This window comes from Pan troglodytes, chromosome 1, assembly GCF_028858775.2.
Source record: "Pan troglodytes isolate AG18354 chromosome 1, NHGRI_mPanTro3-v2.0_pri, whole genome shotgun sequence".
NCBI classification, from domain to species: Eukaryota; Metazoa; Chordata; class Mammalia; order Primates; family Hominidae; genus Pan; species Pan troglodytes.
The window spans coordinates 171,420,461-171,445,068 of NC_072398.2; the positions used below are offsets into that span (position 1 = coordinate 171,420,461).

At 40.8% G+C, this 24,608-nt stretch overlaps 1 protein-coding gene across 38 annotated transcripts in view; it reads right to left on the reverse strand.

Annotated features, from left to right (window-relative positions):
- Positions 1–24,608, reverse strand: part of FGGY (FGGY carbohydrate kinase domain containing) — a 486,570-nt gene that overhangs the window by 209,075 nt on the left and 252,887 nt on the right. For all 38 annotated transcript variants that reach the window (XR_002938170.3, XM_024346119.3, XM_024346101.3 and 35 more), the window contains one exon: positions 17,910–18,013. Coding sequence is in view for 37 of the 38 variants with exons in the window: in XM_024346119.3 (XP_024201887.1) it covers positions 17,910–18,013 (104 nt within the window). In the remaining variant the exon portion in view is untranslated. The remainder of the gene's footprint in view (positions 1–17,909; positions 18,014–24,608) is intronic.

Below are 24,608 nucleotides of genomic sequence, written 5' to 3' on the forward strand. Positions count from 1 at the left end.
ATACAGAGGAGTGTATAAAACTTATGTGAACATTAAAAAAACTGTTAAGTACTCATGTATCCTTCAGAAGCAAATGCTAGTTCCCTCAAGCTCTTCCTGAAAGCATCTTTTAACCTCAACAACCTGCAATTCCAAGCCATCTAATTCACCAGTGTCCTGATATTTGTGGTAATTATTCCCTTGCTTGTCTTTTCTAAGCTTAGTGCTTTTGCAGGCATTTTTAAAAGACATTGTCTTTTTTGCTTCTTTTTGAATTTTCTATGAATGAAATAATTCTGTATGTATCTCTTTTATGTCTTGTTTCTTTCACTTAAAATTGTTTGATCCATCTATGTTGTCATATGTAGCTGTAGTTCCTACATTTTAAGTATGTCTACCACTGTATGAATATAATACAACTTAGTTATTCATGCTATTATTGATGAAATTTGAGTTGATTCAAATTTGTAGCTATTATAAAAAATAATGCTATGAATACTCTTGTACTTACTTGTCTCTGGGCACTTACTGGTACACAAGTACAATTGTTTCTCCAGCTTCCTACCTAGGAATGGAATTGGTAGAGTACAGGGCATGTGCACAGTCAAATTGATCAGACAATGCCTCACTGTTTTCCAAAGTGACTGCCCAATTTATACTTCCCCCAGCAGGGTATGAAAGCAAAGCACTTATCAAGGTCTGTAATTATACATTTTTGTAATTGTTTGCTGAGTATTCATCTCCTCCACTACACTGTACAGTCTAGGTCTACTGCTCACCATTTTCTCTCCAGTACCTGGCACAGAGTGAATGCTCTAAACAACTGGCCATATAAAATAAAGCAGTCTGGTAAGAAAGCTTAAGTCTTTTGGACATGAACACAGATCTGCCTAACTTTAACATCCATGTGTTTTCTACCAGACTACATTTTCCTTATTTCAAAATGGTGATGATCGTATCCTATTAATTATTTCCCAGTGTAATAGTAGTAATCAAATGAGATTACAGATGTCAATGCAATGAACACAGAGTACATATTAAGCATCACCAATGTTCCACTACTCTGCACCTGGACCCAGGGGTCCACAGATGGGGTATATGAAAGACGGCTGTCCATGACAAGTGCTTTTTGAAGGTATATGGATTAAGATTACTTTGTGGAGGAAGATGTGGCTTCAAATATCATGGCAGGGAAAACCAAGGAGACCAATTAACGCTTTCAAATGCAAAGTGCACCTGTGTCCCAAATTATTCACTGGCACAAACAAAAGAAGCTCACTCCAAGACCTGATCAGAACAAACATTTTTGAATGCTTTTACCCAGGTGGCATCATCATCTTTCATCTGTGCCCAGGCTCAAGGAAGGGCTGGGTAGAGAGCTGGATTAAACACTGCACTTCAGCTTGGCACTGTGGGTTCAGAAGTAAACTCTGACTTCCTATTTACATTGAAAGATCTCAGGCCTTTGTGGTTTCCTATTGCGTCCTGGTGTGTCTGCGTTCTGGTTTCTGGGTTTGTCTGCACAGAACTACAAACAGGATCTCTCACTGTTTCACTCCATCCTGCTTTCCATGAGAAAATAAGAATTCCACAATCTCTAATTGTTGGCAGATTCTACCAGGTACTTTGTCCAAGTCATGACTTCTCAGTATGTCTTACCCAGACCTACCAAGAGATATTTTATTTGAAAGGATGGAGATAAAGGGATTCCTCAGTGTGCCCCAAATCTGGCAGGAACTGACTGATTCTCAAACTTGTTTTCCTTCATTTTACATTAATTTTACATTTATTTACTTCACTCTTATATTCATCAAGTGTAAATTTAGAGTACTGTCTATGTACAAGGTGCTCTGCTAGGCACTACGGAAACAATGAAGTAAAGATATAATTGCTACTCTGAAAGAGCTTAAAGCAGTTTTTTTGAAAGTTTTCCATTAGAATCACCTGGGCACATGTTAAAATTACAGATTCTCATATATCCCTTCCAGCAAGACTTAGAGAATCAGACCCTGTGGGAGAGGGGCCTGAGGAATTGCATTTTTAAAACAGTTACCCAGGTATATTTTGTGCACATTAATTGACAGTCACTGGCTTGCAGCTCAATGGAGAATTCACAGTCACAATGGAAATTAGAGACAAGGAACCAGGAACTCTTCTGCAATGAACCAGACATTCACCAGCCGCAGGATCCTTCAATTTGAGTAAATGAAGATGAACCAAGGATTGCAAGATTGCAGTGGACATGGCTCAGGGGTCTGCTCAGATACATATCTGAGTCTTGGCCCTATCATTTATTAGCTGTGGGACACTGAACAAATCACTTAATTTCTTTGAGTCTCATTTGAAAAAAAGAAAACATCTGCTCTGACTGATTCACTTAGTTATTCTGAGCATCAAATTCCATAAGACGTTTAATAAACTCTAAAGCACCAAGGAAAAGTTAGCTCTTACGGTCACAAAAACTTTCATAAACAAGAAAATAATAGAGCCAACCCATGAGGTTTCTATTAAGCAATCAGAACCACCCCATTTCTCTGAACAATCTCAATCTTTGTTCATGGGACCCACTTTCTCTTGAATATTACAGCTGTGTTATGTGGTTCTTTCAGGTTCTAACAGCTTTTTACAAAAGCAGAGCTCAAAACTGCACCCAGTTCTGAGGAGGACAGCAAGATATACTTCTGGTACCATGTTAACATAATTCAAGGAATGGGTATAAAATACCACATACTAGCCTGTAATCTCTTTGACCTCAATTCCATCATCTCTCAGATGTGGAAATATATTCTATTGTGCAATTTTATGTGACTGTCCTCTAATGATGCTTAATTTCTGTTAAATCTGAATATATTAGGATCATTACCTTTTGTTCTTTTTATTCTGATCTAAGACATGGTTACCATATCTTTCTCTTTCTTATATAGCTATAATTTTTGTCCATTCAGGGATTCGACAATTAGCCTTACATATTTGTTGTGAGGATTAGAAAGTCTATACACAGAATGCCTAGCAGAGAAACCGTCACATGTGAAGTATTTAATAAATCCTAGCTGTCATAACTTTTAAGTATAAATGTGTTCCTTGCCCATTCTTGAACTGTTGTCCCCAAATTCCTCTTCTTTACATACCATGCATAAAAATGAGCAGCCTTTTTTTTTCTGAGTATTTTTTTCTTTTGTAAATTCAAATTTTATATCCTTGAACTTGTGATTTGGTGTTTACTATTTATTTTAATGATGATACAAATTGTTATCTGTTACCATATCACTTTAACTTAATTATAAACTATGTGTTGACTACCTACTGTATGCCCTAGAGATAGAACACTGAAGTAGATATTTTTCCCCAACTACTCAAGGAGTTCAGGCTCATGGGAAAGACAGAGAATGGCAAGCAGTGCACCAGAGCTATGCATAAACAGCTGTGAAGGCCCAGAGGAGTCATAATCTATTAAACGTGGTGGAGGAAGGGAAGAGGGCCTTAGGAAGGTGACACCTGAACTGGACCTTTGGGGAAGACGCACACACGGACAGTGTAGTAACTAAGAACCCAAGGTTTGTTGTCTGCGTACTTTTTGGTTCAACCTCAGCTCTACCTCTTCCTAGCTCTGTGACCTCTCCAAGCTTCAGTTTCCTCATCTAAACACTGGGGGGATGTAATACAATAAGAACACCCCCCCCGCCCCCCGACCATAGAATTTGCTGGGAGTAACAACATAGTAAATCCTCAGTATATGCAATGATGATTCTAGTAATGATGCTACTCAACAGGCAGAGGGAGATGTGGCCATTCCAGGCAGGGAAAACAACATGCCCAAAGGCCAGATGAATAAGAGAGCACAGGCTCTTTTCAAGAAAAGCAAGTACAGGTCTACCACACTTCTTCAACCCAAAGCATTTCAAATACCAAAAGTTTTTTCACAATTCATTTGATGGTAAAATCTGATCTGAATGGATCAAGCCATTTAAAGCTGATTTAACCTGTTTGGTGTGAATATTCGTATGTTTTACTGTAGAGATATTATATGCACGATTACAGGTGCTGCTCCAAACTTCACTGGCAGTGTTATGCATTATATTGTATATATACAGTATTAACTGCCTAAAATCTGGTCATTCTCTATGCTCAAACATCTCTGGTTCCATAGAATTCAAACAAGCGTGTGCAGATGCACCTGCTAGAACATAGGATGAATGGTGAGGGATAGCATGGAATGGCATCAGAGGTGGGCAGGGGCAATAATGCTGGATCTCGTATGCCTAGCTAGCATTCAGGAGACTTGACAAAGGATTTTTTATCGACAAAGGATTTTTATCAGGAGAATGAAACCATCAGATTTAATATTCAGGACCAGTTTGACTGTGAGTCTGTGGGAATAAACAGGTCCAAGCAATTTGGTGTTCTGCACACCACAGAAGAATGCACACATATATAAAAATAACTGACCATTTTATCTGTGGGCACCTCTTCTTTTTCCTGGGCCATTCCCTTAATTCCAGAGAACCTATGCCCTGTCTTCCAAGATCATAGCAAATACATCTGCTAAAGGTTACATGGAAACCTGTAATTTTATCATGCAAACAGATGATAGGAGAATAAGTCATGGAAGCCCCAAGACTGCTGTATGTCAAATAGTACCTGGGTAGCTGATCATTCTTTCAAAAGCATCTTCCAGTTAAATATTTCCTCAACCAACAGAATTGTGGCTTAGTCTTTGCCTGGTGCCACACAAGGCTACAACGATCAACTAAACAGCCCAAATACAAATTGGCAATTAGCTGTTCTTAATGCTTTTCCATCAGTTTTATATATATATATATTTTTGGCCTGCTTTGAGGTATAATTCAGTGGACAACTCGGTTGTGCACAGATAAAATTGTGTGACTGACTTAACCAATGCTGCTGTGGCATGTGGGAAGGGTCAGTTAATCAAGGAAAGAACCTAAGGCCTGACCAATAACTTGGTGGTTTATATGCTGTATCTCCCTTTCTCTGCCCAGCCTTTCACTCCATCAGAGAACAGAAATCAAATAGGTATGGCACGATTTCTTCTCCAACAAACCTTTACAGTTGCTAACTGGTATTTTTCTGTCTGTCCTTATGCTCATGTATATATCTACTATTTAACGGACACCTATTATGTGTCAGGTACATGCAAGTAAATGGCAATGTACTATTGTATGATATCCTTCTGTTATCTCCCTAAGTAATAAAGACCACACACTAGTATCATCCCATAATGTAACCTAAAAAATGGGCAGTAAGTCTCCTCTTTCTCAAACATCACTATACTCAGTTCTCTAGATGTTTTAAAAATACAAGAAAGGGGATAAATTTCATGGTATGTAAATTATCTTTCAACAAAAAGATTTACAACATACATGACAGTATCACTGTCAGTATAACTGACAGTAACTTTCATTTAGGATTTAAGACTTCGGTTCTATTCTAATGCAATATATCCCAAACCCATAAGAACACAGCCAAAAGGTCCACTCATTGTCTCATCTGAACTTTTTTTTTCTATTGGCAGTAGGGAGCCACTGATGGTTAATTAGGTAGGGACTTTCAATTTCATTCCTTCAGTGTTGATTGCTCAAAAAGCTTCCCATTGGTTCTTCTGAGATCTTTGATCTCACTGTTATTTCTCCTGGGGCTCTAACCATTGGTTAAGTGAAAGAGTAGAAACTACCTCAAACTTCTGACAGCTCTTAAGAGTACTTTCAAAAGATATAAAAATGTAATTAACGTATGAAAAAACAGACATTTGGAACACACAAACAGAATAGGAGAAGAGGATGAAAAACTAAGAGAAAAACAAGGCATAAATACTAAAGCCTCTGAACTAAATGTATGTAGAACTAAATGAGCTCATGCATGCAGGCACTTGGCACGGGACCCAATGCTTGGTTAGGGCTCCACCATGACTGCCTCATCATCTATTTCATCCACACCAAACTTCTGGAAAAGGACAAACCCTCTCCTCTTACTGAGGGATACTGCCAGGTAACCCTCAGCAGCCACAATATCAGAATCACCCACACAACAGATGTGTGGTAAATAGGAAAAGGAAAAAAAAAATCAATGTGGTCTTCATCATGCTCTCCAAACAAATAGAAAAACATCTTCATGAGTTGGGAAGTCAGCCGCATGTCTTCACATTGCCAAATTTGGTACTTGACCACAACGCAGCAGGGAACAGGGGAAGATTAAATAGGGAGTCTCATAAATACTCTCTTCCCAAGGGATGATGGTGACAAGTGATGTTGTTTATTTTTATTGTTATCATTAGGCTGGTGGCTTCTTGAAAGGAAGTGATTTGGAAGACTGGGAAAAAGGGAAAATGAAAGCACTGCGGTCTAGCTGTGATCCAGCCTTAACTGTGCAGTTCTCATCAGGCTCTGGGAAAGATCTGCTGTGTAATCACTCTACCTCATTCCCACAAAACACGTGTGTTTATGGTCAACCCATCCCACAGCCTGTGTCTCATCATTCTGCTTATTGTTGAGAGTCTGAGCTCTGGAATCCAACTGCCTGAGTGGCAAACCTATCTGTAAGACTTACGGCCAGGCGCGGTGGCTCACGCCTGTAATCCCAGCACTTTGGGAGGCTTAGGCGGGTGGATCACAATGTCAGGAGATCGAGACCATCCTGGCTAACGCGGTGAAACCCTGTCTCCACTAAAAATACAAAAAATTAGCCGGGCATGGTGGCGGGTGCCTATAGTCCCAGCTACTCAGGAGGCTGAGGCAGGAGACTGGCGTGAACCCGGGAGGCAGAGCTTGCAGTGAGCCGAGATGGCGCACCTGCACCCCAGCCTGAGCAAGAGTGCGACGAGACTCCGTCTTAAAAAAAAAGAAAGGACTTACTAGCTAGACAGCCTTGGATAAGTCACTTGTCTCTCTGAGCCTCAGTTTCAGTCCCCATAAATTGGTAAGATAATTCTGACAACTGTATAAGGTTATTATGAGGGTTAAAAAAATCCAAATAGACCATGATAAACATATAATAAATATTAGCTGTTATTGTCATTGCTGCTAATCAAGGCAGTCCTCCAGAACTTTCCACTCCCATATACCACCCCCATCCCACCCCATTCCCTTGTACCCTTGGGAGAAGAACCCATGCTGCCAATCAGGAGGGAGCTAAAACACAGCTGCACCATTTTCGTCCTCTACTTCTAGAGGAAGAACTTACACCATTCTTCCAGGCAACTTGCAGTCTTTTGTGGAAAACTGGGCTCAGGCCATCTGATAGATAGATTCCCCCTAAAGGCTTTTGTTCCTGACCTTCTGAGATGCCTTGTTTCACCTGACTTTGCCATGTTCCTAGTGGGTTTCCAGAAACATGGGGCCAGATATCCCTGCCTGGCTTTTATAGAAATGGAATGTCTGGATCACAGGGTAGAGTAGGTTTTACGAAACTGCTAAAATGTTTTCCAAAGTCGTTGCATCATTTGACATTCCTGCCAGTGGCATGTGAGTTCCAGTTCCCCACATTATCACCACAACTTCAGCCATTCTAGTAAGTGTGGAGTGGATCTCACTGTGGCTTTCACTTGCATTTCCCTAACGACTAATGATTTTGAGCATCCTCTGCTCCTCTAACAAACAAACACTGTGCAGTGCCTCATGGTCCTGGGTGAAACATGGGCCCCCCAGGCCCAGGCCACACCCTTTGCCTCTGGGGAACGTTTTCTTTGGTGTTCTGAGGAAGCTGTAAAGTGCTGTTATAGACATCACCCAGAGAACACAGCTCTAAAAACGTAGCATGGTCTGAAGGGTGGCTTTTCTGTGGTTAGAGCCCAAAGACACTAAGGCCAGAGGCTCTCTAACTGATTTCTGAACAGTTGTTAGATGGAGATACTGCAAAATTTTTCTCCCAATTTGTAGGTTGCCTGTTCACTCTGATGACAGTTTTTTTGGCTGTGCAGATGCTCTTTAGTTTAATTAGATCCCATTTGTCTATTTTGGCTTTTGTTGCCATTGCTTTTGGTGTTTTAGTCATGAAGTCTTTGTCCATGCCTACATCCTGAATGGTACTGCCTAGGTTTTCTTCTAGGTTTTTTATGGTTTCAGGTCTTATGTTTAAATCTTTAATCCATCTTGAGTTAATTTTTGTATAAGGTGTAAGGAAGGGGTCCAGTTTCAGTTTTCTGCATATGGCTAGCCAGTTTTCCCAACACCATTTATTAAATAGGGAATCTTTCCCCATTCCTTGTTTTTGTCAGGTTTGTCAATGATCAGATGGTTGTAGATGTGTGGTGTTATTTCTGAGGCCTCTGTTCTGTTCCATGGGTCTACGTATCTGTTTTGGTAACAGTACCATACTGTTTTGGTTACTGTAGCCTTGTAGTAGAGTTTGAAGTCAGGGAGCATGATGCCTCTAGCTTTGTTCTTTTGGCTTAGGATTGTCTTGGCTATACAGGCTCTTTTTTGGTTCCATATGAAATTTAAAGTAGTTTTTTCTAATTGTGTGAAGAAAGTCAATGGTAGTTTGATGGGAATCGCATTGAATCTATAAATTATTTTGAGCAGTATGGCCATTTTCACGATATTGATTCTTCCTACCCATGAGCATGGAATGTTTTTCCATTTGTTTGTGTCCTCTCTTATTTCCTTGAGCAGTGGTTTGTAGTTCTCCTTGAAGAGGTCCTTCATATCCCTTGTAAGTTGTATACCTAGGTATTTTATTCTCTTTGTAGCAATTGTGAATGGGAGTTCACTCATGATTTGACTCTCTATTATTGGTGTAACCCGTCACATAAACAGAACCAATGACAAAAACCACATGATTATCTCAATAGATGCAGAAAAGGCCTCCAATAAAATTCAACACCCCTTCATGCTAAAAACAATCCATAAACTAGGTATTGAATGAACATATCTCAAAACAAGAAGAGCTATTTATGACAAACCCGCAGCCAATATCATAGTGAGTGGGCAAAAGCTGGAAGCATTCCCTTTGAAAACCGGCACAAGACAAGGATGCCCTCTCTCACCACTCCTATTCAACATACTATTGGAAGTTCTGGCCAGGGCAAACAGGCAAGAGAAAGAAATAAAGGGTATTCAAATAAGAAGACAGGAAGTCAAATTATCTCGGTTTGCAGATGACATAATTGTATATTTAGAAAACCCCATCATCTCAGCCTTATAATTCCTTAGGTGGATAAGCAACTTCAGTAAAGTCTCCAGATACAAAATCGATCTTTTTTCTGTTTTTAAAAAGCATTATTGAGCTAATAGCTTTCAATAAACTGTACATATTTAAGATGTCTGGTTTGGAAAGTTTTGACATAGCATACATCAGTGAAGTTATTACCACAATCAAGATAAACATACCCAAATCTTTCCTTGTGCCCCTTTTTGATCCTACTCTCCTGGCCCTTGTTGTGCCCATTTCATGATTCCAGGCAACTACTGATCTGCTTTTTGTCACTATATATTAGTTTGCTTTTGCAAGAATTTAAATTATGGAACTATTTTTTATTCAAGAAAGTTTGCATTCGTTTCTGGTACAATGACTTTGGAAAACAGTTTGGCAGTTTCTTAAAACTTACATCTACCCTGTGATCCAGATATTCCATTTCTATAAAAGCTGGGCAGGGATATCTGACCTCATGTTTCTGAAAGTCCACCAGGAACATGGCAAAGTCAGGTAAAACAAAGCATCTCAGAAGGCCAGGAACAAAAGCCTTTAGGGGGAATCTACCTATCAGCTGGCCTGAGCCCACTTTTCCACAAAAGACTGCAGGTTGCCTGGAAGAATTAATGGCTTCTGTCACTCAGCATAATTATTTTGTGTGATTAATCCATGTTGTACCTTATATTATGGTTCATTCCCTTTTACTGCTTAGTAGTATTTCGTTCTCTTGATACACCAAGAGTTGATCTATTCACTCTTGAAAGATATCTCGGTTGTTTCCAGTGCTGGACTATTACAAAGCTTTATTTGTTGGTATGAACATTACTGTACAAATTTTTGTATGGATACATGCTTTTGTAAGAGTGGAATGGCTAGATCACGTAGTAGGAATATGTTAACTTTGTAACTGCTAAACCGTTTTCCAAAATGGTTGCATCATTTTACATTCCCACCAGTGGTGTGTGAGAGCTACAGTTCCTCACATCTTCAGCCATTCTAAGATGAGTAGGAGTAGTAGAGAATCTTACTGTGGTTTTAATTTGCATTTCCCTAATGACCAGTGCTTTTCATTCAAATTTCTCCTTTGGTGAAATGTCGATTTAAACATTTGCTCATGTTTGGCCCTTTTAATTGAGTCTGTTCTCCCTTTCCTCTAGGCCTTTGAGGGAAGCTATACAGCTGAAAGGGAGGAGGAAGGACTCTCTGGTCAGTCTTCTAGAGGGCTCAAAGTGTTGCATTCCTACACATTGTGTGACCCACTTAACCACTCTTTGCCTCAGTCTCCTAACTTGTAAAATGAGAGACAGTAATGGTGCCTACTTGGTAGGATTGTTGAGCTATTTACATGATACAAAGTTTTAGTAAGGTGCTTAGTACATGGTCCGTGGTCAACAGATGGTAACAAGTAGTATTACTGCTTATCTCCTCATGAGGATTGAGGAAAGGGTGCTACTGCCTGGGGTCAGAGATATTAAACATACTCAGTCCAGTACAATGTTTCTATGTTTCTCAAATGTCTTGAAAAACAAGCTACCTTGAGCTTCTTGAGTGCACAGTCTGTCTCTCATTGTCCACTGAACCACATCAACCCTCTCCTCGCCGAATCAATGCCTAGCATATACTTTGTTTTCAAAACATGCAGTCTGAGAGCTAGTCTTGACACAGAGAGTGTCCTGAGAATGCTGGTTCCTAGAGGGCTGACGACAACAGGTCCTGGTAAACAAAGAGGAAGCGAGGCACCTTCTGAGCAGCACCTCAGCACTTTCATTGTTAGGTGTAACAGTGGTCTACTGTACCGTGTGGAATCCCATCCCACTCCACCCCTCTGGTAACTTCTGCCAATGTCACTTGTTAAAGAGACCATGACAGAGAAACTGGTCCCACTTGCCCACTCTTCTCAGCTAGTAACAGAAGACCATCAGTTCATAATACATGACTGTGCTGTCTCCCTGTGGTGCCCTCCCAAAGGGCTCATACACACCCACATCCTGCTCAGGCCTCAGGGGAAGTCAGCTGTGAGGCTTTGTGGACACAGCAAAGAAAAACAAAGTGGAGAAGACTGAGGAAAGGGCCTACTACAGAAATTGGGCTGGCAGGAACAGTGTCTCAGTGGGGGCGGGGAAGCCATGATCCTGCAAATATCTCTTCCTATAGGAAAACCTCCTCATCTACCCAAGACTTGGGACAGCCCCTTCTTCCTATTTCCACCACACTCCAGCCATGCATTAACTATAGTAGTTACCATTTTGTATTGTAGTATCTCCTTTTTCTGTCTGTCTTTCTCAATGTGCCTGAGCTCTTTGAAGGCAGGCATGACATTTTATCTTATTGAAGACTTTTAGCACTTAGCCAGGTAAATTAAAAAAAAAAAAGTTTTCTTTATGAGTGAATAGTTAATGAATATTTTTAAAATAAATTTTAAATTTTAGAATAGTTTTACAATATAAGATGGTTGTAAAGATCATATATACTTCACATCCAGTTACATTTCCCCTATCATTAATATCTTGTCAAGTATATATGTCACAGTGAATGACGCTGATATATTATCATGAACTGAAGACCATACTTTATTCAGATTTCCTTAGATTTTACCTAATGTTCTTTCTCTGCTCCAGGATCCCATCCAGGATACCATATTACATTTAGTTATCATGGCTCTTTAGGTTCCTCTTGGCTGTGATAGTTTCTCTGACTTTCCCTGTTTTTTGATGACCTGGATGACAGCTTTGAGAAATACTGGTCAAGTATTTTACAGGATGTCCCTTAACCAAGATCTGTTTGGTGTTTTCCTGGTAATTAGACTGGGCTTATAGGATTGGGGGATGAACACAACAGAGACAAAGTGTCATTTTCATTACATCATATCAAGGGTACATACTATCAACATGACTTATCATTGTTGATGTTGACCTTGTCACGTGGATGCTGTTTCTCATATTTCTCTAATGTAAAATTACTCTTCCCCCGTTTTCCATACCATATTTTGTGGAAGGAAATCACTATGTGCAGCCCACACTTAAGGAGTGGAAAGTTATGCTCCACCTCCTTGATGGTGGAACATTTATATAAATTATTTGGAATCTTTCTGCATGGGAGATGTCTCTCTTCTTTTCATTGATTTATTTATTCAAAATAATTTTTGTCAGTATGGTCTTATGGATATTTATGTTATACTTTGAGTTATAATTCATAATACTTCATTTTACTGCTTAAATTGTTCCAGTTTTGGCTAGTGGGAGCTCCCACAGTTGGCTCCCTGTGACATATTCTCATCTTTTTTGTTGAGAACTTCCTAACTTTCTGGCACTGCAAATGCTCCAAGCTCATCTTGTATATTTCCTATTCCAATCCTAAAATCAACTATTTCTCCAAGGAGTCCTGGTTCTTTGTATTGGATAATGGTATTAGATACCATGATCTGGACACTATGTGCTTGTAAAAACTAGCTCTTGAGGTATCCTTATTTCTAGACCATCTCAGCTAACAGAGCCAGGAAATAAATATGTGTTTACTAACCTGTATATGTATATATATCCATAACTATTTCTATATACATCCATCTGCATCTATGTTAAACTAAATATGAGTTGGTTGCAGGAAGTCAGGGACCCCAAACAGTGGGACTGGCTGGAGCTGCAGCAGAGGAACATAAATTGTGAAGATTTCATTTTAATATGGACATATATCAGTTCCCAAATAATACTTTTATAATTTCTTACGCCTATCTTTACTTCAATCTCTGAACATAAATTGTGAAGATTTCATTTTAATATGGACATTTATCAGTTCCCAAAATTAATACTTTAATAATTTCTTATGCCTGTCTTTACTTTAATCTCTCAACCCTGTTATCTTCATAAGCTGAGAATGTACTTCACCTCAGGACCGCTATTGTGTTAACTGTACAAATTGATTGTAAAACATGTGTGTTTGAACAATATGAAATCAGTGTACCTGGAAAAAGAACAGAATAACGGTGATTTTAGGGAACATAGGAAGACAACCATAAGGTCTGACTGCCTGTGGGGTCTGGCAAAAAGAGCCATATTTTTCTTCTTGCAGACAGCCTAAAACAGATGTGCAAGTAGGGAAGATATCGCTAAATTATTTTCCCAGCAAAGAATATTAATAATTAATACCCTGGGGAAGGAATGCATTCCTGGGGGGAGGTCTATAAACAGCCACTCTGGGAGTGTCTGTCTTATGTGGTTGAGATAAGGAATGAAATATGCCCTGGTCTCCTGCAGTACCCTCAGGCTTATTAGGGTGGGGAAAAAACCCACCCTGGTAAATTTGAGGTCAGATCGGTTCTCTGCTCTTGAACCCTGTTTTCTGTTGTTTAAGATGTTTATCAAGACAATACATGCACAGCTGAACATAGACACTTATCAGTAGTTCTGAATTTGCCCTTGTCCTGTTTCCTCAGAAGTATGTGATCTTTGTTCTCCTTTTTGCCCTTTGAAGCATGTGATCTTGTGACCTACTCCCTGTTCTTGCACCCCCTCCCCTTTTGAAATCCTTAATAAAACTTGCTGGATTTAAGGCTCAGGTGGGCATCATGGTCCTACTGATATGTGATGTCACCCCCAGCAGCCCAGCTGTAAAATTCCTCTCGTTGTACTCTTTCTCTTTATTTCTCAGCCGGCTGACACTTACAGAAAATAGAAAGAACCTACGTTGAAATATTGGGGGTGGGTTCCCCCAATATGAGTTCATACTGATGTCTCTAATTCTAATCCATAACCACATGGATTGTTCATGTGATTAACAACTCATTTTTAATAACAATATCATATTTGGTATTTTGTGCCAGGTACAGTGCCAAGTCATTTACAAAGATGGCCTAATTTGAACCTGAACAAAACTTTATGGGTAAATACTATCACTCACATTTAACAGATGCAGAAACTGAGGCACTGAAAGATGAAGCATCCTGCCTAAATTCACACAGTAAGTGGTGGGGGCAGCGTATGAGCCTATGTCTTTGAGTCTCCACATCCATTCAATGACAGAGAACCACTATCTCAATATTAAGACTGAAAAAACTTCAGTTCTGAGTGATTTAAGATGCAGATGTAGTTCCCAGCTCTCTTCAGGTACTGTTCTGCTCAAATCTTACCTCCTCAGTGTTTCTCCCTACCCCGACCCCCCAGGGTCCTGTCCCCATCTGACATGCTAACTGGAAGACAAGTTGCCAAGTTACAACCCAACCTGACAGCTCAAGAAAAGGATGTCGGTACAATGGCAAGGATCAGCTCCATCTTACCCCATGACTTTTCAACCTCTGGCTAACCCCTGCTGTGTATTATCTGGGGTTTTGGTGACTTGGTAGTAATTAACTCTGAACAAGCAGCTCTGCTTTCATGGAGTGAAAAAAAGAATGGCATTTTCCCCCTGTTAATTAAATCATCCACAAGGAAGATAAATGTGCAGCCCATGCTTGTATCTTCTAAAATATCAACGGCCTTATTAACATGTCTTATGTTCAACCTCAGGCTTTTTCTCCAGATTCCTGGAAGCAACAGGAACCTGGAGGTACGAAGCTTCTAAGTATTTACCAATACTCACTTACGTGGTCATTCGTTCATTCATTTATTCTTTTTGGGTGATCTAGAAAGAGGCAACCTGGATCAAGCACAAAACGTTCCTGGGAATTTTGTCTCAATCTACTAAATTGGAAACATCAGAAGTAAGCAGACAGGAAGAAAGAGGATCCTTCAGATCATGCTGAAAACCACTTTTTGAAAAGCCCACAACCCCCTTTGGTCCCTGTGTTCTGTTTGGTTAATTTTTCCTCACAGTGGCGGTTTTATTTGCCAGAACCACAACAAAGGGGGTCCTTGAGTCTCCCTGGGAGTGTTTCCTCAGACCTGCACCTCTCCTAGACCTCACAAAGGTGTTATTGTTGCTGGGTTCCCAGCACCTGAGGAGATCAAAGGCACTTTCCCATGCCAGCATGACCACAGTCTCGCCCTCGTGACATAACATTAAAGCTGATGATTAATCCCCTTGGCCCAGAGGGTCCCTTCCCACTCCCAAGTACAAAGCAGGATGGGGGTGGGGACTTTATTTCCAGCACAACACAGCCATCATAAACTGGCCTTTTATGGCCCTCATTCATCGCAACCAACTGCAGCTGCCCATCAAACTCGTTAAAGCCCAAACAGTTGCTTCATGTGAGCCGTTTACATCACTAGGAAAGTTTAATAACAATCTCCACCATTTTTGAGTGTCTGCTGTGTGCTAGGTACAAACCTACATAATGCATGTTACTCAACAACCCTGTGAGACTGGCATCATTATCCCTAATTTGATGGATGAAGAATCTGAGGCTTAGAGAAGTTAAGTAGCTCACTCAGGTCAGAGGGCCAAAACATGCATGAGCAGATGTTCAAGCTTGCCTCTGGACAATGTAAAAGCCCATGTTCTCACCATTCCTCTATGGGTACATCATCTTCATGCACAATTCAGGGAGGCAAGGAGGAGTATGAGCTTTGGAATCAGAGTTAGATTTGAGTTCTTAGCTCAAGAACTTCAAAGCTTTGTGACTTTGGGAAAATTACTGGACTTTTCTATGCTTTAGGTCCCAAATGTGTACAATAAATGGGTAGGGAAAGCCAGCCTCATCTCCATTAAGAGACAGTAAGACTGAGAAGCAGGCCATCACAGAGACACTTGCATCCATTTAGATTTGCTTCTGTTCAGAAATCTGAATTGAGTGGGGTAAAAATGCCTGAGATTCAGATCTCCCAGGAGAAGCCTGATTAGATGTATCCCTGTGAAAATAAGAGATAATTTAAACAGGATTAAATCAGTATTCAGTGAAGACAATCTAACAAGTGTAGACTCATATCAAGGGAAAGAAGGGCTGGCTCCTGGGCTGGTGCCTTCTGGCTTAAAGAGGCCTCAGGCCTCTGCAGATCTCTCCCTTCAGGGACAGCTGAGCCTTACAAAAGGGCTGCTGAGCAGAAGAAATATGCTGAAATTATTATTATTATTTTTGAGATGGAGTTTCGCTCTTGTTGCCCAGGCTGGAGTGCAATGGCACTATCTCAGCTCGCTGCAACCTCTGCCTTCTGGGTTCAAGCAATTCTCCTGCCTCAGCCTCCCAAGCAGCTGGAATTACAGGTGCCTGCCACCACGCCTGGCTAATTTTTTGTATTTGTAGTAGAGACGGGGTTTCACCATGTTGGCCAGGCTGGTCTTGAACTCTTGACCTCAGATGATCCACCCACCTCGGCCTCCCAAGGTGCTAGGACTACAGGCGTGAGCCACTGTGTCTGGCCAAATATGCTGCAATTTTTAAACTTAGAAAAATACCATTCAAGACTGCCCAGAGCCCAGACAAACAGAAGGAAATCTATTTCCTTAAAGTCCAGCACGAATGTCACCTCAAGAAGATTCTATCACCCTGCACCCTCCCAGGCAGAGTCAGCCACTGTTTGCTTTCTGCTCAGTAACAACAACAGTCCTAGTGATTAAGAGTGAGCCCTTGTGATGTGCTTACAGCATGTGGAGCACTTAGTATCACCTCATTTAATTCTTGCAGCACTCTGACAGGTGCTGTCACTCTCTACATATTGTAGATGAGGAATCTGGGGCCCAGAAAGTTTAAGTACCTTGCCCAAAGGCCCACACTTAGTAAACTGAGGAAGTGGGACTGGAAACCACTCGGGCTGGCTCCCTCAGCCATACAAAATGGGATGCCATGTGCAAGAATACCTCGCATATTGCTTGGCACATAACAGATGCTTAGTATCACGAGTTCAATTTGTATCTACATTGGGGGGCCTCACATTATATTCTAATACCTGTTATAACTTCATCTCATCCCATTGAGCCGATGTCATTCTTATATCCACAGTTTAGCACAAGAGCAGGGATTGATAAATAAGTACATGTATTTATATCAACTGAACTAGAATATCTGATGGTAAAAAGGCTCAGGGGTCCCTACAGTTGCAAAACAGTCTCACATCCCACTTAATTTCCTCCATAGCTGCTTTGGTTCTGCCCTGGGCTGTGTCCCGCTCTAATCTCTGCTCATCTCCCTGCTCCTCCCCCACTCTGCCCTCTATTATACTTATCTGGGAAAATTCCAAAGAGTCGTCGATTTAAGTTTAACAGAGTAATGACTTTTAAATAAAAATATGGTAGAAATGGGTACTTATCGGAATGGAATGCTTTCAGACTCATGCATTTAAAGAAGATATAAATTTTAGGGCAGGCACTAAATTTTAACTGCAATCTTAGAGAAAGCCTTTCCACTAATTCATGGAGAAAAATTAACAAAGTGAAAATTGCTTATCAGTGTTCTTTTGAAGTCATGATACGCAGGCTAATTCTATAGATCATCAGGACGCTCCCAGGGAGATGGATTTATATTGATTGAGAGAGAGTTCCCTGGCCAAGGAAAACAGACACTCTTTGCCAAGGAGACCCCGCTACCCATTAGGGACAGATCAGTCTGGGGGAGCTAGACTTTGTCACCTTAGGATCAGATGTCACCATTCATGCCTGGGCTCTCTGGCCAGGGTGACGTCAAAGAAAGCACTCAATCCTTTTCATGCTTACTAAGAATTTGGCCCCTGGAAAAAGATCCAGCAAATGTTAAGCAAGGGAGGTAGAGTGGGGAGCTGGGCTTCTGGCTAGACAAAGCACAAGGGGCAGGCAGGGAAAAGAGGAAAGAAGTGAAAGGGTGAAGAAGCCAGCACTCAGGGTCTCCTTCCAGGCTACCTCCTGCTGTGTGGTGGCCTTGCCTTTGTGCTCAGTGGACTCACCCCCATGTGACAAGAAGACGTTCCACAGATGACAGCCAGCCGTGACGTCACTGGCTGCCCCTCACAGACGAGGCCGTGCCCTCTCACATCTGCCCCAATCACTCCTGTGAGAAAGGAAAACAAAAACAAATCCTCTTTAACACATAAAAAAAGAGGGAGAGAAAGCTAAAAATGAGCATTAACAAATCTTCTTTTTAATAGTCAAACAACATGGAGGAAGGGTCCTGTGTGTAGGGCAGTCTCAAGGAGAAACCCAAAGGGCATACTTGCCTGCATAGGAAACCTCGGAAGCCTGCTCAGTTTTTGCTTTGTTCTGGTCAATGTATGGCACCCAATGTTATAATAATGGCAGTAATTGTGATTGTCATAATAAAAGCAGCAGCTATCAGTTATTTTGTGCTCACTAAATACCAGGCACTATGCTACATATTTGCATACATGGTCTCATTTTAACACTATCATAGATATTATTAATGCTAGACATCAGAGGAGAAACTAAGGTCTGCAGAGGTTAACTGACTTGCCCAAGGTCACTGCTAAGAAGGAGCGGAGCCAAATGGAATCTGGTTTAACACATCACATCTCAGTCCCAAAGAAGCAAAAGCAAAGGACGGTCTGATGACTGAATCTTTTTGGCATCCCTAGGTCACCATTCTTACTACTACTTATCGCAGAACTCCAATTGTGAAGGAGAGAATGACTGAGAGCGAGTTCCTAGTAACAGAATGCCAAATAGCAGAGGGTTTCCCATAAATGGTATAAATTCAGGCTTCTTCCCCATAGGGCTCGTATTCCTTGATACTTGCAGGGCAACTAAAGTTACAAATGTGACAAGAAAGCTAGAAAGACTCTTTAGGGCCTGGAATTGTATTCATTTGTTCAAATATCCAACAAGCCCCTTCTATGCACAAAATGATATATACTAGGTATGATGTGGAAGCCACAAACACGCAGACTTGCAGGACTACAACACAAAGCTGGGGGTGGAAAGTGCTCAGGCAGGATGCAGAGACTTGGACACAGGAGAGAACAGGTCCCGCTGACCTCGTCAGCTCCCACGCAATGCCACGTTTGCTCTCAATCTCTACTCCTCGATGCTGTTTCCCACCTCAAGACCTTCACATTTGCTCTTCCCTCTGCCTGGAATGCCATTCCCCCAACCTCGCTGTCAGGCCGACTCCTAATTATAGGGCTTCCCTGACCCTCTAGAACAGACGATTCTCCCTGTTAAATAGTCTCATGCAATGGACTTCCCTAGCACAAAAGACATGGGTAATTTTAAAGCATCACATATCCCATCTGCCTCCCTTCTTTTTTTTTTTTTTTTTTTTTTGAAGTGAAAATGACACTTTACTGTTTTAGTTTGCATTTCTCTGCTTACAAATGGATTACACACATTTTCATGTGCTGTTGGCTACTTATTCATTCAGAAAACATACTAAGTGCTGGCTATTTTTCATGTCCTTTATCAAGTTTGGATCATGTCATTTGCTGTTTTCTTTCTGATGTAAACTCTCAAAGTTTGAAGGGTATTGTCTTTTCCTGACACATACATTGTAAATAATTTTCTGGCTTACATTTTGACTTTTAATTTCATTCACGATGTTTTTAATGAATAATTTTAATTTTTATGAATGCAAGTTAAAATAATTCTTTCATTGTGGTTTCTGACATGTCATGCCAATAAGGGTCTTCTCCTCCAAGAGCACAGAAATATTTGCCAATACTGTCCTTAAAATCGGTCACAGTTTCTTTTTTTTTTTTTTTTTTTTTTATACTTTAAGTTTTAGGGTACATGTGCACATTGTGCAGGTTAGTTACATATGTATACATGTGCCATGCTGGTGCGCTGCACCCACTAACTCGTCATCTAGCATTAGGTATATCTCCCAATGCTATCCCTCCCCCCTCCCCCCTCCCCACCACAGTCCCCAGAGTATGATATTCCCCTTCCTGTGTCCATGTGATCTCATTGTTCAATTCCCACCTATGAGTGAGAATATGCGGTGTTTGGTTTTTTGTTCTTGCGATAGTTTACTGAGAATGATGGTTTCCAATTTCATCCATGTCCCTACAAAGGATATGAACTCATCATTTTTTATGGCTGCATAGTATTCCGTGGTGTATATGTGCCACATTTTCTTAATCCAGTCTATCATTGTTGGACATTTGGGTTGGTTCCAAGTCTTTGCTATTGTGAATAATGCCGCAATAAACATACGTGTGCATGTGTCTTTATAGCAGCATGATTTATAGTCCTTTGGGTATATACCCAGTAATGGGATGGCTGGGTCAAATGGTATTTCTAGTTCTAGATCCCTGAGGAATCGCCACACTGACTTCCACAATGGTTCAACTAGTTTACAGTCCCACCAACAGTGTAAAAGTGTTCCTATTTCTCCACATCCTCTCCAGCACCTGTTGTTTCCTGACTTTTTAATGATTGCCATTCTAACTGGTGTGAGATGATATCTCATAGTGGTTTTGATTTGCATTTCTCTGATGGCCAGTGATGGTGAGCATTTTTTCATGTGTTTTTTGGCTGCATAAATGTCTTCTTTTGAGAAGTGCCTGTTCATGTCCTTCGCCCACTTTTTGATGGAGTTGTTTGTTTTTTTCTTGTAAATTTGTTTGAGTTCACTGTAGATTCTGGATATTAGCCCTTTGTCAGATGAGTAGGTTGCGAAAATTTTCTCCCATGTTGTAGGTTGCCTATTCACTCTGATGGTAGTTTCTTTTGCTGTGCAGAAGCTCTTTAGTTTAATTAGATCCCATTTGTCAATTTTGGCTTTTGTTGCCATTGCTTTTGGCGTTTTGGACATGAAGTCCTTGCCCACGCCTATGTCCTGAATGGTAATGCCTAGGTTTTCTTCTAGGGTTTTTATGGTTTTAGGTCTAACGTTTAAATCTTTAATCCATCTTGAATTGATTTTTGTATAAGGTGTAAGGAAGGGATCCAGTTGCTAGTAGCTGGCACTCTTACTTACATGCATAGCCCAGGACCTACCACAGTAGCTAGCTCAATACAGGAAGTAAGAGTACAAATGCTTGGGGATGCAAGGATGAAGAAGACAAGTCCCTGCTCACAGTCTGGTGGGAAGGAGACGGAAGCCTAAATGGAGCATTTCAGTGCAGGGAAATCAGTGTATCACAGGAGGGGCCACAAAGGCAGCGAACCCACCTATAGGGGCCCAAGGAAGTTCAGTCTATACTCAATTCTGCAGAAGTTAGCCAGGTAAACGGCAGGGTGGGAATGTCTCATCAGGCCACAAATCCCCAGATACTGAAGGCACTGGCTGCTCAGCAGCAGCCCTTGCTAGAAAGTAATGTGAGAAAAAGGCCAGAGACAGGCCTCTTACAGCTTTTGAGGGTTTTCCACTGCTTTTTCCAAATTCTACCTTCTGGGGCACAGCAACCTGTGAATCTCTGCTATTGTTCAGAGGTCTAGCAACAGGGGGAAGTAAGACTCTTCCAAACTTTCTGTGTTAGTTATCACAGTAGTTACATATCCACAACCAGGCGATAGAAGTCTGAGACTTTAGCCTGCAAGAATCCTTGGCCTATGTGTTTTCAGATCAAGTCCCCTGCTCTGCTCAGTATTGTGGGGCTACCCCTGCAGGCAAGGGGAAGCAAGAGCCTATCTACTTCTCTTCTGTGCCAGGCAGCAGCTGCTTCCCCTCCACCACTCGGGCTCTGTTGACACGGCTGCCATGGCTCCAGCATCGGCTGGTGTCCCCTGCCCTCAGACTATGAGAACACCACCTCCCTCCTTAGTCCCTCCAGCCTGGGGATGGTAGCTGCTTCCATTTCACTGATCTCTGATTTGCTTCATAGGGAATTAGCCCTTCTCAGCTCCTCCATCGTCAGGATCGCCATTTTTGGGTATTAAGTTACTGGTTTTTTAAACAATTAGAGTGGTTTGTGTTTTGCTGAGTGAATCCTGAGTGATACGATTCTCCATTCAGAGCACAAAGGCTTTTGTACAGGAATAACCCAAGATATGAGCTCATTTTAACTGAGCTCTTTTTACATGCTCTTTCTATACATGTCTCATTTTATTCTTACAACAAACTAATGTCATTGGTATTAGTATTATCCTCATTTTATGGATAAGAAAATCGAAGCTTAGAAATGAGTAGTAACTTCACCAGGGTCACGCAGCTCACAAGGAACTGGGCTGTGATTCACATTCAGGTAATCTGATTCCAAAGTGCTGGTTCTTCCCCACCAAGACTCACAGGTTTTTCTCTAAGATAAAAATCCAATAGCCAGGCAGTCAATGTTCACTTATTTGTACATCTCAAAATCTTGGGATCTTAAATATATTGATTCTGAGATCCTTGACAGAAAAGGAGTTGGCCACGCTGCTCCACAGTATCATAAATAGGTTCAAGGAATTCCTGAGAATCACCCACATTTACTGGTTGCATAAACATAAAGTACAGGCAAAGTTAATGTTACAGGGTCAGTCAATACGAAAAGGGAATTAAAATGAAGGAAAAAGAAATGTGTAGGAAATATTTATTTGTTTCTTCTTGGGTTGGCAGATTCACTGCTGCTATATCTTGACTTAGAACCTGAGAACTAGTGTGCTATTATGAGAAAAGGAGGGAATTTGGAGACAGAAGGATCTGCTATAAAATGAGGAAAATCACAACATCAAATGGTTGTTGTGATATTGCAGAAATGCTTAAAAAGAGATGTTTAATGGTAGCTCTGTCACCATCATCACTACCATCACTCTCTCCACCACCACCATCATCACCATCATCATCATCTGAACCCCCTCTCAAGAGACAACTGGATTCTTCCTTTCTAGTAAACATATCAACATCAAAGATAGGCTGGGTACTGTGCTGAGCTCCTTGAATGTTCTCTCATTTAATCTTTGCAACATCCATAAAAGGTAAACATTCTTTCTTCCTCTTAATAGATGCAGAAGTAGAAGAACAGAGCAGAGTGTTCAGGTAACTTGCCCAAGGCCACATGGATTTAAGAAGCAGTGCCAGGATTTGACCTTGTTCTGTCTGACTCCAAAGCTTATGTTCTTTCTATACTCCTCACTTTATGATGTTATAATTGTCTTACATAATGAAAACATACTTGGAAGTGCTAGTTCACCATGAAACTCAGTGAGAGCCATGGGCTAAGAGTTAGAAAAACAAGAGTTTCAGCCCCAATTCTGCCACAAATGGCCTAAAAGTTTGAACTGGTTCTCTCATCCCCACAATGAGAGAAATGAATTACAAATGGAGGTCCTTCCTCAGCCATTCTCAGTATATACACAGTGCTTCTCCTAAAATACAAGCTGAGGTATCTCCTTACCTAAAATTATATATATTGGGCAGGACTGGCCTCATTTCCCCTCAAGAGGTTCTCTACACTCTGCCTAATGTCCACCCCAATTCAGCAGCCATGCATAGCTGATGTTCACTGCAAGACCACATGAGTCAGAGAGCTGACATCTTATTTTTCCTTTGGCCACACAGTGCTTTGATGGGCTATCCCCGAGAAAAGAGGTTCAGAGACAAGCAGGGAAAAGCAAGAAAAGGTGGGAGGAGCTTTCTTCTTTCCAGAGAAACATATTTTGCCATCCACAGAGAACTCACAGGCTGCATGTGTACATCAGGAAACAATTTGACACAAGTGCAGCCCTCGGTACCGCTGGGGCCCTTCATATGACCATACCAGTGTCAGTTTATTCTGCAATCCTCAAAATGTTTAAGGAGAAAAATTAGCAGATGAAGAAACAGGCATAAAAAAATAGTGACATCATCAACTGTGTTTTCCCTGAAACTTGCACAATGCCCAACTGATGGCAGTTGCTCAATAAATGTTTGTTGAATTAAAAAACAAATAGCAGAAAAACAGGCTAACTCAATGAATTAAATGTCTCCCAACCCTCCATGTAACACACATAGTTCATATCAAGCAATGTTTAAAAAGAATGTTAAAAAAGGAACATTTAAAACTTCATGAACAGCTCTCTTATTTAATATGCTGTCTCCCTTCATCTCTCCCATTCATCCAACCAACAATACTTCCACCCAAGCATTGAGTCCCTACTATATTTATGTAAAATAAAAAAGAGACTTTGCAAATGTTATGATTAAGAGTACATTTTCCTATAATTTATCACGCTGTGGCAGTTTTGAAAGCTTACAAGGTTATATAGAAGAAAAACATCCTGAGTTCTCGCATTTGTGTTATAATTATCTCCCACTTTATAGCCATATAAAGTACTTTATAGCTTGCAAAGTATCCTCGAACACTGTAACCTTCAATTAGTCCTTAGAAAATCCTGTGATATGTGTATTTTATTTCCAGTTCGCAGTTGAAGAAATTGAATTTCAGAAAGGTGAAGTAATTTAGTCGAGTTTATTTAGTAACTTAGAGGTAGAAGTTGGACTCAACTAGGATTTTCAGTCTTTGAGTCTGACGTGTTGGCATCTTGAAAAAGATTCTCTTTTAATAACAACCTCAGGCACCTTCTCTGAAGTATCAAAAAGGATAAGAAGGGTTTTGAACATTATTTAAGACTACATCTGTTTGAGACTCTTGATTCAGTCATTTGGATGAATGAACTGACTGATGAATCCCATCCAGTGAGTTTCTTGCCAAAGCTGGCTGGGAGGTTTCTGGAGTTCCTGGAGAGGAAGGTCTCCAGAGAAGACTCTCTAGTGACCACCAGCTTTATAC